Raw genomic sequence first — 12,496 nt, forward strand, 5'->3', positions numbered from 1 at the left:
AGTTAAAGAGCTTAAAGTATTAGTAACTGGGGTTTTATATACTAAGAAGTATATCACCAGGCCTCAATTAGCTTTATACTTACTTTATAATAAAAACACCTCCTAGAACATTTATTAATTCCCTCCCAACATAATTCTTATAAATTAAAACCCCTATTGCTAAGCTTTACATAACTCACATTTAAATATAAATATAAGGATATATTTCTCTGGCTAAGATTAATAAGAGCATTTGAAATATAGACTAACTGAGTCTATTGTATTTTGAAGGGCTAAATTATGTTGCCATGTATTAAATTACTTACTTTGAATCTTCCAATTATATTGAAACACCATTCTTCATTCAGACAGTTGATGCTCAGCAGTCTACAGTGGTCAATTGCTTTCTCACAGTTTTTTTCAGTAAATCCTGATATACAGCTGTAAATACATCAGTGTAAATTAGAAAAATTATAATTTAAATGTTTTCAGAAAAGCCTATTAACATTATTCCAAAAGGAATAAGGCTTTGTTTAAATTATATGGTACTATTAATCATTTTTTTATACATACCTGTGATCTTAGCCAAAAAGCTCCTATTTATGTATTTGGAAAGAATTACAGTAAACTAAATTTTCAATGTATGCTCTTAATGATCTCTTTTGGGAATTTAAGAATAAAATAAACTTTGGCCTAAACTGATACTTAACAATACAGTATATGTTTTGGAAAACTAGTGGAATATGAAGAAAAAACATGACAAATGTGATTTTTTTAATGTTTAGTAGAGCCAGTATATACTGATGATGTGCTAGCAGGAGTTAATGATGACTACATGAATTTGAGACAGGATAGACTGCCAGTGGATGATAATGGTCTAGTTATAGTTGGGCTACTTATAGGACTTCTGTTTGTTAGTTGTCATTTTTAAAATTGTTTTTCAAACAATCTATATTCCAGTCTACTGTATTTCATTAACTGCAATCTATAAGTTGCTAAAGAACACACACTGGTGTTCTGGCTTCTACTGCCCTCACTTCTAATTAATTTGTAGGAAACAGTCCTGTGCCTTAATTTTTAGGCACTTAATATTTAGTAAACCTTCTATTATAAAATAAATGGGACCCCAAATGAAAGAATGTTTTTTCTAATGTAAACACCAAATATTTTAAGACCAAAAATATGACTTCTCATGACTTTAAGTTGGTAGAAGCTGATTTATTAATGAAGTGAATTTAACTATACATTTATTATTTTAAATCTGTTATAAGAACACAAAATAATTTCATAAAAGGGATCAAAGGCCGTGTTGGCACAATTTCACTGAAATAGCATCAATAAAATGCTGTAGTAATTTACCTTTCCTATAGTTTGAGGCATACAGCTTTGCATTTTCATCTTACAGAATTAAATTATTTCTCCATTCATATCAGAAATAATCATCCACTTTTTTTCAGCACCCATCATATGCCAGCCACTAGGCTAATTACCTTTACACAATTTTCTTAAGTTCTCATTCAATTCTTGTAAGTTGTGAAATATATTATTATTTATCACTTTTATAAATGAGGAAACATACCCATAGAAATTACATTAGTTGCTTTGGCCATATTACTTACAAATTTTAGAGTGGTTAATAAAATTAAGTTTGTCCTAACTTTAAGTGCATTATTATACTCTGCTATTCCATAGATGAAGACCTTTATGTATTTTACTCTACCACTCCACAGATAGTAAGATATATTTACTTTACGTCTCTCATTCTGAGGGGCTGGCTAGATATCCAGAAATCACTCCAAATACCAACTTAATGAGAGGTAGCATCGCTTCCTATTGAGGATGAGCATGTAATAGCATAGAGAAGAAGAGAAGAGCTTTAGCACATCCTAAAAGTTGATGAGTTTCAATTTTCCTTTTGAGTTGGAATGGACTGAATTGACCAAGAGCAGTTAAAGACACATGTGACATTTGGGCTTACTTTGTGTTGCAGTTTCCAAAGAACAGGATCAGGTCTATGAATTGAAGAACCAATATTTAGCCACTAAGAAGAATCAGATCCAAATGGTGTTGGATGAACACTGGGCAGCAGCAACTCTGAGAAAGTGTTTCTAAACAGAGCAAGTTTTATTGATCCAAAAAAAAAAAAAAGGCCAAAGATTTTCTACTCTCAGTACACACTAGGTAAGAGACCCCCCAAATACTATCTGCAATGTGTGGCTCAGAGAGGTTTGACCCAAAGGCGGAGGACTAATGTGTACTAGGCTTAATACCTGGATGATAAAATAATCTGTACAACAAATCCCCATGACCCAAGTTTACCTATGTAAGAAACCTGCACTTGTATCCCTGAACTTAAAAGTTTTTTTTTTTTTTTTTTTTTTTCAAAAAGGGAAAACTTTCCTACTGAGTTTCAGGCAATCATCTCCAATCCCCCACTCCCAGTGATGGCTTGAAATCTAAGAGGCACTTCCAAGTCTTACTCATAAGAAAAATGTCATCCTATCAACTCAGCCTGCTGTCAAGGAAAAAGAAGTTTCAATAGTAGCCTTGACATTTAAGAATGTAAAACAGAGAAAACAAAAGCAAAGTAAACAAAAGCAAACTCTGAAACAACATGGACCTTTTTAATAAATGTGTTTACAAAAGTGCATTAACTTCTGTTGAAATGCTCAGAGAGACTTATTGCTAACTAATTTGAGCTACTCTAGGTGTCCAGCAGCCATTTTAGTCAGAGGCCAATTGTTTTAAATACAGGGGGAGAGAAAGGAAAGACCTTTCAGATCACCATGTTTCTAAAACATCCAATTTATAGTTTGTTTTTATATAAAACTATTTTGAGACTTTAGGGTAAGGGTAACCTCATGATTGTGATGGAAATATTTAAGGTGTCATTTTAGTGGTAAAATGGGAAATGATACATAGGAAAGCAGCGAGGATCTGTGAAGATACATGAAAGGGAAGGAAAAAAATAATGAAAATAAAATATAATAGTGGAAAAGAGGAGACAAAAACAATACTCTTATCCTCTTTTACTTTTTCCTTCCTAAAATGATTTCTTACCACTGATTTAAATATCTTTCTACTATTAGGTTTCCTTTTGCCAATAAAGCCAATATTCATTAGTTAATTAGCTTTACTCTATTTCTTGGACATAACATTCCAAACTTGTCCAGTGACCTATGGAATGCACACTACTGATTTTAATGAGAAGTGTCAGGCACTGTTGGGAACACAGCATTAATAGAGTAGGGACAGCAATATCAGAACAAAATTCCATCACCAGCATTTTGGTAAATGTTTTATGTAATACAGAACTACTAGTATTTATAACTGCTATTTATTTTTAAAGTTAATTTATCAATTAAGGTAAAAATCAGTGAAACAATATTTACTACATTTTAAATAGGTTTCAAAATGTATTTTTTCAAAATATTAAGAAAAGCCCATAAATTTAATACAATTAAAAATAAAATGTTCAATATTTTACTAACAGTTAGTAAAAATTATTACTGTATTAAAATAATAATTTCATAAAGCAAAAAATTAGAAAAAATATTTTTTAAAGAGTTAACTTCAAATTGGAAGTATACTTCTGCTTAAAGTTTTCTAGCTGCTGAAATAGCTTTTTCAAACTCTATACTATTCTAGCAAATGGAAAGGAGATAGTTATAAACTAACTTCAGATAGTTTTCTCTGCCTGTGGTAACTTGAAATACTCTCATCACTTGTTTGAAAACTTGGAATCAACTTTTGATACATTTTTTTCCAGGAAATGAACAGTTATATTTGTAATTTTTATAATGTTTAAGTTGTAATTTTTGTCTTAAAGCATTGTAGTTCACATTTGTCTCTTTGGTTTCATCATGCAGACATGGGGATTCTGATGGAAAGTTCCTTGTATCAGTTTCAATGCTGTCATTGAACCTGTTCCGCTACTTGGGCAAAAAACCCTTCGAAGTAAATTAAGATTTATTCTTATAATAGAATCTTTGCAATACTATTGCATGCTTACATACTGTGACTTGTGTGGGCATAGACAAATGTCCAGACCTATGGACTACTTCATATGACGAATTTATCTTTTAAGCATAAACTGAGCAACAAGGTCACTGCCTGGATTTCGGAAAGCAAATAATTCAGATGTAAAAGTTATTTAAAGATGAAAATAAGAATCTTAGACAAAACCATCCATATTTGATAAGTAAAATTAACATGCTATACCTCTATCCTAGAATATAGAAAGCTAGTATTAAACCTATTAAAACAGCAACTCCTCTGCCTTATTATACATTCGTTTATGGGGAAGGGAGAGAAAATTATAAATACATGAGTATAATGACAGATAGGGAGAGGTGCTATATAATTAATAAATTAAATCCGATAAAAGTGGAGGGAGAAATTGAGATTAGGTATTTCCAGGCTGTGTCAGGATCAACAGGAAAGACATCTTTGAGGAGATAATATTTGAGTGAATGGCTGAAGGAAGTGTACAAATTGCTACTGTGCTTTCTGGGAAATGTGCACTTCAGAAAAGGGAACGGCAAATACCGAGGATTGAAGCAAGAGGTCCTTGAGATATTCAGGAAACATCTCAAAGACCAAAGTGGTGACTTAGTAGGAGATGGTGGCAGAGAGATAGGCAGGAGGAAAATATGGCTCACCTTGTAAGCATTTTAAATCCTTTAGGTTTTATTAATGTACGGGAACCCCCTGAATGGCATTGGCAGAGGAATAACATGATTTTAAAACATATATATTCTTTTTTTGTGGATAAAAAATGATAAACAAGCAAACTATTTTACAGTTACTTTACCTGTAACTTTCAGCATCTAAAATAATCACAATCTGTTTTCTAGTTGCTCAGGTCAAAAACTATGGAGCCAATATATTTGTTCTTTTTCTTTCTCATTCAATCCGCTCTAAAGAAACATTGTATTGACTCCATCTTAAATATACATCCACAATCCAACCCCTTCTTATTATGCCCTCTCTCCAATTCTAATCTAAGTCACTGTCCTACCCAGTTTGCTATACTGTAATTACTATAATAGCTTATTAACAGGTCTCTTTGCATGTGCCCTTGTGTCTGTACAGTTTCCTTTCAAAACAACAGTCACACAACAATTCAAAAATATAAACCAAATAAAGTAACTCATTTGCCAGCAACACTGCAATACTTGCCATTGTACTTAGAGTGAAAATGAAGGACGTTACAAAGGCATTCATGATCTAAAGCTGCCCCAGATTCTGGTTTCTCTTCTAACTTCATTGCTGCTACTTCCCTTGCTTTCTCCAGAGCAGTTAGTCTGGACTCATGCATGGATAGGGTCTGAATAGGCCAAGGATTTTGCAATAGGTACTCCCTCTGCCATGAACACTCTTCCTTAGACAGCTGCACATTCCCTCACATCATTCAAATCTCCGCCAAAATATTAGCTTTTTTGATGAGACTTCCATTCACTATTTGACATGTACCTGAATGAAGGTTCAAAACAATGAGGTCAAGAGGGAAGCTATTGACATGTTCCAGCTGAGAATTTGGCTTGAACAAGGGTGTTAACATTCCTAATGATAAAAGTGTTCATATCCATGATACGTAGTTATGGGAGAGTTTAAAGGATTTGTTGATGGACAAGACGTGTCAAAAGAGAGAAAAGAAGAAATCAAAGAGTAATGTAAATGAATACTGGCAGAAAAGAAGCTTTGTCCAGGGCTCAGTAATCAATTATGAATTTGGAATACATTAAGTTTGAGCTGCTATATTAGATATATATAAAATGGACAAGAGTTTAATGGTAGGATGAGAATTAAACAGGTTTGATGTTTTCAGGTCAATGGAACATAGAAAAAGAGAATCAAGGAATTTGAAAGTGGATGTGTAAGTATGTTTTTTAAAAGAAAATGGGGACCTGCAGGGGATACTAGACACAGGAATGTCAAATGTAGTCATATAATTGGAGGTCCTGTTGCTTTTTTAAAAATTTATGAAATTTTGTCATTACAGTACATGAGTGAGTGAACTTGAAATACAGGAAGTGGGGATCAGAGAGTGAAAGAATTTAAATTAAAGGTATTTCAGGGTGTGCAATTAAAGGCATGATAACTTATAGGATAAGACCATGGGAGATGGACTGAGGTGAAGGAGAGGGGGAAATTAGCAAAATAATTATCAAAAAATTTAAACAACCAGAGTGAGTGGATTTCCAAGAGGGATACCAAAGTTATCAAAAAATATGACCACAGTGGTGATAAAGAAAAGGTCAGCAAGCTAGATGCTAAAACATTTAGTAAAGGATAAGCAGAAACTGAGAGAAAAGCTACTAGAAAAGGAGCGAGGGAGAGGGGGAGGGGGAGAGAGAGTCAGAGAGAGAGAGAAGATACAGCTGCTGGCTAGGGTTTTCAGAAGGAGAAGGGAAAAAATGGCCTGAATATGGCAACAAGGGCAACACTGTCTATACACTTCACTGTCTGTGGTACACAACTGTAGAAGAATGAATAGTGACCAACTCAGAAGGCTACAAGAAAAACTGTCCTCAGGTTTCAGTGAGAAAAAGAAAGAAAGTGTAGAAAAAATATTGTGGGCTGGGTGTGGTGGCTTATATCTGTAATCCCAGCACTTTCGGAGGCTGAGGCAGGAGGATTGCTTGACTCCAAGAGTTCCAGACCAGCCTGGGCAACATAGTAAGACCCCATATCCACAATTTCTTTTTTTCAAAAAATTAGCCAGGTGAATAGCCCCAGCTACTCGGTTACTTGGAGGCTGAGGTGAGAGGATTGCTTGAGCCCAGGAGGTTGAGACTGACATGAGCTTGGTTCACAACACTACATGCCAGCCTGGGTGAAAACATGAGACCCCGTCTCTAAAAAATAAAAAAATAAAGAAAAAGAAAATACATTGTGGATACTTGGAAAATATTCTGCGGACAAAATGAGATACAGAGGGCACAGTGGAAGAATACTGGATATTAAGAAATATTGGAGGTTGTGCAAAGCATTATGGGGCTAAGATTCCTTTAATCAGGTATGCCAGGAAGACTTAAAGATTTCATGATGTTGATTCAAATTTTATCTGCACATGTCTGTACTAACTTACTATTTTTTATATGGAAATTAATACATTGAAGGAAGGAAGAAAGTTTATACTGATGAGAACATATGTTCTTAAATGGGGCATTTAGGGGGCCAGATTACAGGATACCTCCTGTCCCCTATAACAATATTGCAGAATGTAAAGTTGTACTAATAGTAGCAAAAGCTACTCTTGATGAGAAAATGGCAACAATGTCCTAGATATTTTTAATAGTTATATAGTTTATGACCAGAAACTGAAGTTAAAAACTATGTTTAGACTTTAAAAAACTTTTCCCTATGTTAAATTTCAGAATGATTGATTCAAGAAAACCCCACTGTCTCAGCCCAAAATCTCCTTAAGCTGATAAGCAACTTCAGCAAAGTCTCAGGATACAAAATCAATGTACAAAAATCACAAGCATTCTTATACACCAACAACAGACAAACAGAGAGCCAAATCATGAGTGAACTCCCATTCACAATTGCTTCAAAGAGAATAAAATACCTAGGAATCCAACTTACAAGGGATGTGAAGGACCTCTTCAAGGAGAACTACAAACCACTGCTCAAGGAAATAAAAGAGGATACAAAAAAATGGAAGAATATTCCATGCTCATGGGTAGGAAGAATCAATATTGTGAAAATGGCCATACTGCCCAAGGTAATTTACAGATTCAATGCCATACCCATCAAGCTACCAATGACTTTCTTCACAGAATTGGAAAAAACTACTTTAAAGTTCATATGGAACCAAAAAAGAGCCCGCATCACCAAGTCAATCCTAAGCCAAAAGAACAAAGCTGGAGGCATCATGCTACCTGACTTCAAACTATACTACAAGGCTATAGTAACCAAAACAGCATGGTACTGGTACCAAAACAGAGATATAGATCAATGGAACAGAACAGAGCCCTCAGAAATAACGCCACATATCTACAACTATCTGATCTTTGACAAACCTGAGAAAAACAAGCAATGGGGAAAGGATTCCCTATTTAATAAATGGTGCTGGGGAAACTGGCTAGCCATATGTAGAAAGCTGAAACTGGATCCCTTCCTTACACCTTATACAAAAATCAATTCAAGATGGATTAAAGACTTAAACGTTAGACCTAAAACCATAAAACCCTAGAAGAAAACCTAGGCATTACCATTCAGGACATAGGCATGGGCAAGGACTTCATGTCTAAAACACCAAAAGCAATGGCAACAAAAGCCAAAATTGACAAATGGGATCTAATTAAGCTAAAGAGCTTCTGCACAGCCAAAGAAACTACCATCAGAGTGAACAGGCAACCGACAAAATGGGAGAAAATTTTCGCAATCTGCTCATCTGACAAAGGGATAATATCCAGAATCTACAATGAACTCAAACAAATTTACAAGAAAACAACAAACAACCCCATCAAAAAGTGGGCAAAGGATATGAACAGAGACTTCTCAAAAGAAGACATTTATGCAGGCAAAAGACACATGAAAAAATGCTCACCATCACTAGCCATCAGAGAAATGCAAATCAAAACCACAATGAGATACCATCTCACACCAGTTAGAATGGCAATCATTAAAAAGTCAGGAAACAACAGGTGGTGGAGAGGATGTGGAGAAATAGGAACACTTTTACACTGTTGGTGGGACTGTAAACTAGTTCAACCATTGTGGAAGTCAGTGTGGCAATTCCTCAGGGATCTAGAACTAGAAATACCATTTGACCCAGCCATCCCATTACTGGGTATATACCCAAAGGAATATAAATCATGCTGCTATAAAGACACATGCACACATATGTTTATTGCGGCATTATTCACAATAGCAAAGACTTGGAACCAACCCAAATGTCCAACAATGATAGACTGGATTAAGAAAACGTGTCACATATACACCATGGAATACTATGCAGCCATAAAAAATGATGAGTTCATGTCCTGTGTAGAGACATGGATGAAATTGGAAATCATCACAAGAACAAAAAACCAAACACGGTATCTTCTCACTCATAGGTGGGAATTGAACAATGAGAACACATGGACACAGGAAGGGGAACATCACACTCTGGGGACTGTTGTGGGGTGGGGGGAGGGGGGAGGGATAGCATTGGGAGATATACCTAATGCTAGATGATGAGTTAGTGGGTGCAGCGCACCAGCATGGCACATGTATACATATGTAACTAACCTGCACATTGTGCACATGTACCCTAAAACTTAAAGTATAATAAAAAAAATAGCCTTATAAATGTGACTATTGATTTCAAGCAAAGAAAAATGTAGCAGCCCAGCTTTTGAGATAATTAACTCCAAAAGATTAAGCTTTCCTGTTGAAAATTATTGAGTGACCAAGTGGAAGCATTCCATTAATTAATACATTCCTCATGCAAATATGTGATTGCTATTTTTAAAATCATTTTTCAAAATTAATAAGAAAATATAATTTTATTATATGTTGAAATATGTCAACCTATGCATTTCTGCAAATGCAGTGTCTTATTTCATAGTCACAGTGCATACTTAGTTAGTTATATTTGTGACATAAACTGAAAACCTTAGTTATATTTGTGACATAAACTGAAAACCTTAACTTTACCCATGACTGACATGGTGAGATTTATCACAAGCCAAATAAAATAAATGCTGAAACTGACTTGGGGATGGGGGTGGGGGAAGTTATGTTAATACATCAAATCGAAATTTAAGTAGTGTAAGTTATAATAATCTAAATCCAGTGAGTAGAAAACAGAAAAAAAAACACAATAAGCTGAGAATATAAAAGAGAATATCATTATTGTTGAAATATCTCAGAATTTTGGAGGAGAAAATAAAAGGCTTAGAAAGCAAAATTCTCTATATCACAACATTTCTGATTTTTAAAAACATAGTATTCATATTTCTCTAATATTTAGTCAGTGGCATATTTTACAAAGTTTTCTCCCGATTAATTTGGTTAAATAGTTGATTTTCAGACTTGAAAAATTTTTATGAGGAAGACACCAGCTGGTTTAATGAAACTTTATTTCCTGGCTCATTTCCTCATTTTACTCTAAATAGAAAAATTTGATCCTCCTGATATGTTGAGAATATTGGAGTCATTGCATTCAGTAAAAATTAGTGTGTGTGTGTGTGCGCGTGCGCACGTGTGTGTGTGTGTATGCAAAATGGCAATACTAATAATGTAGTTCATGATAATCTTCAAAGCCATTAAGTGATTTTGGTGAATAAACACTTTCCACTCTACAAAAGTGGGAAGTATGGTGGAGAATTCAGAAATCTACATGTCAGGTCACAATGAGTTTCCCTTCTCTACCCATGAACCTCCATCCAAGAGGTGATCAGAGACCCTAGGAAGCATCACTGGAGCTGTGTCCTGTAGCGCCGTGGACACTGCCACCTGTGTAAGTGAAGTGCAGCACAGAGTCTTGTAGCTGTAGCACTGCCTTTGGAGAAATTTCCAAATGTCTATCCAGCTCTGTGAGCTTCTGACAGAACCCAGCACTATTAACTTTATGCCAACTCTCACAATCAACCCACCATGATCTACCTTTGAGGCCATTAAAATTAATCCCTTATTACCATTACCTCAGATATCCCAGGAAGCCAGTGGTTTCCAAGTCATCCCTCACTGTGTGGTTCTTTTCCCCCAAGCAGCTCTGTACACTTCTTTCATATTCTTCTTAGGAATCTCTTTCCTTTGACTGTAAACTCTCAAGTGGTGGTTATTCTTTCTCCCTCTTCTCTCACAGCTCAATGTCTACATGTTATATAGTTGTCTTCATCTTTTCCTCATGTCCCGTCCTCTTCCTTAAAAGCTTTACTTATTTCAAGATGATGCCATCAAACCATGCTACCCATATCTTCTCCTTGTCATAGTCATAGTCAACCTTCCTGAGCATCCCCTCTAATTCTTTAACATTTAACCTCTGACATGTTATATCTTTCTCTAATGTAATCCCAACCTTACTTTATTTGTTTGTCTGTCTGTTTTGAGACAGAGTTTCGCTCTTGAGGCCCAGGCTGGAGTGCAATGGCGCGATCTTAGCTCACTGCAACCTCTGCCTCCCAGATTCTATTGATTCTTCTGCCTCAGCCTCCCAAGTAGCTAGGATTAAAGGCATGCACCACCATACCCAGCTAATTTTGTATTTTTAGTAGAGACGGGGTTTCTCCATGTTGGTCAAGCTGGTCTTGAACTCCCAACCTCAGGTGATCCTCCCGCCTCAGCCTCCCAAAGTGCTGGGATTATAGGCTTGAGCCACTGAGCCCAGCAATCTCAACCTTACTTTGCTATTTTTTTCCAACTTTATCGAAGCATAATTGACAAAGTTGTACAAATTTAAAGTGTAAAGTGTGATAATGACTTGGTATATTATATATTGTGAAACGATTATCCTGAGTTAACATATCTGTCACCTTGCACAGTTATCATTTGTATGTGTGGGGGATAGCAGGTAAGATCTATTCTCTTAGCAAATTTCAAGAATGCAATGCATCATTTTTAGCTATAGTCATTACCTTGAACATTAATTCCCCAGAAGTTATTCATCTTTTTTGCCTTTATTTTTTTATTGATAACTACTGTTTGTACATATTTATGAGATACACGTGATGTTTTGTTTCATGCTGAGAATGTGTGATAATCAAGTCAGATTTAGGGCATCCATCACTTCAAGTATTTACCATTTCTATGTCTTGGAAACATTTCAAGTTCTCCCTTCTAACTCTACTGAAATATACAATATTATAACCCTTTGAACACCCCCGCATTTCTCTCAGTCCCAATTGCCTGAAAACCAGTATTCTGTTTCTATGACTTTGACTTTTAAAAATTTTACATATTAGTTAGATGATACAGTGTTTGTCTTTATCTGGCTGATTCATTTCACTAAGCATAATGCCATCAACATTCATCCATGCTGTCGCAGATGACAAAATTTCCTTCTTTATGTGGCTGTGTAATATTACATACATACACATGCAAACACATCACATCCTCTTTATCACAATAGCCAAGGCATGGAGAACACCTAAGTGCCTTCATTATTTCAATATCTGCAAAGTTTATTTATTTGCAACATTAGCATCTCCTAGGAGCATACTGTCTCAACTCAAAGATCTGAATCTTCCCTCTAACTCTACAACCTACTCCTACTCTAGTATGCTCTATACTACCATAATATATAACTATGTCATCTTCTCAATGTTAACTTACATAATCTTAATGTTAAGTATTTTATATTTTATGCACGGCCTCATTTCTCTTTCTAATTTACTCCTTGTAGTCCTTTTCTCCCCCAACGTTTATTCCATCCCACGATCCATTGACCCTACCAACCTTCAGTGTCTGTCATCCCCATCATATTCTCTATTGCCTCCTTGTGTGAATTAGATTACACCTTTTACTTCTATAATCACTAATTGCATACACCCTTAAATCACTCTTTCCCCTCCATTGT

General features: G+C 35.3%; 1 protein-coding gene across 1 annotated transcript in view; it reads right to left on the bottom strand.

Annotated features, from left to right (window-relative positions):
- The window catches only part of LOC100974207 (eyes shut homolog), a 1,877,183-nt gene that overhangs the window by 1,617,250 nt on the left and 247,437 nt on the right, over window positions 1-12,496 (bottom strand). The window contains exon 7 of the mRNA XM_063605324.1: window positions 306-420. Coding sequence (XP_063461394.1) covers window positions 306-420 — 115 coding nt within the window. The remainder of the gene's footprint in view (window positions 1-305; window positions 421-12,496) is intronic.

The sequence above is a fragment of the Pan paniscus genome, chromosome 5 (genome assembly GCF_029289425.2).
Source record: "Pan paniscus chromosome 5, NHGRI_mPanPan1-v2.0_pri, whole genome shotgun sequence".
NCBI classification, from domain to species: Eukaryota; Metazoa; Chordata; class Mammalia; order Primates; family Hominidae; genus Pan; species Pan paniscus.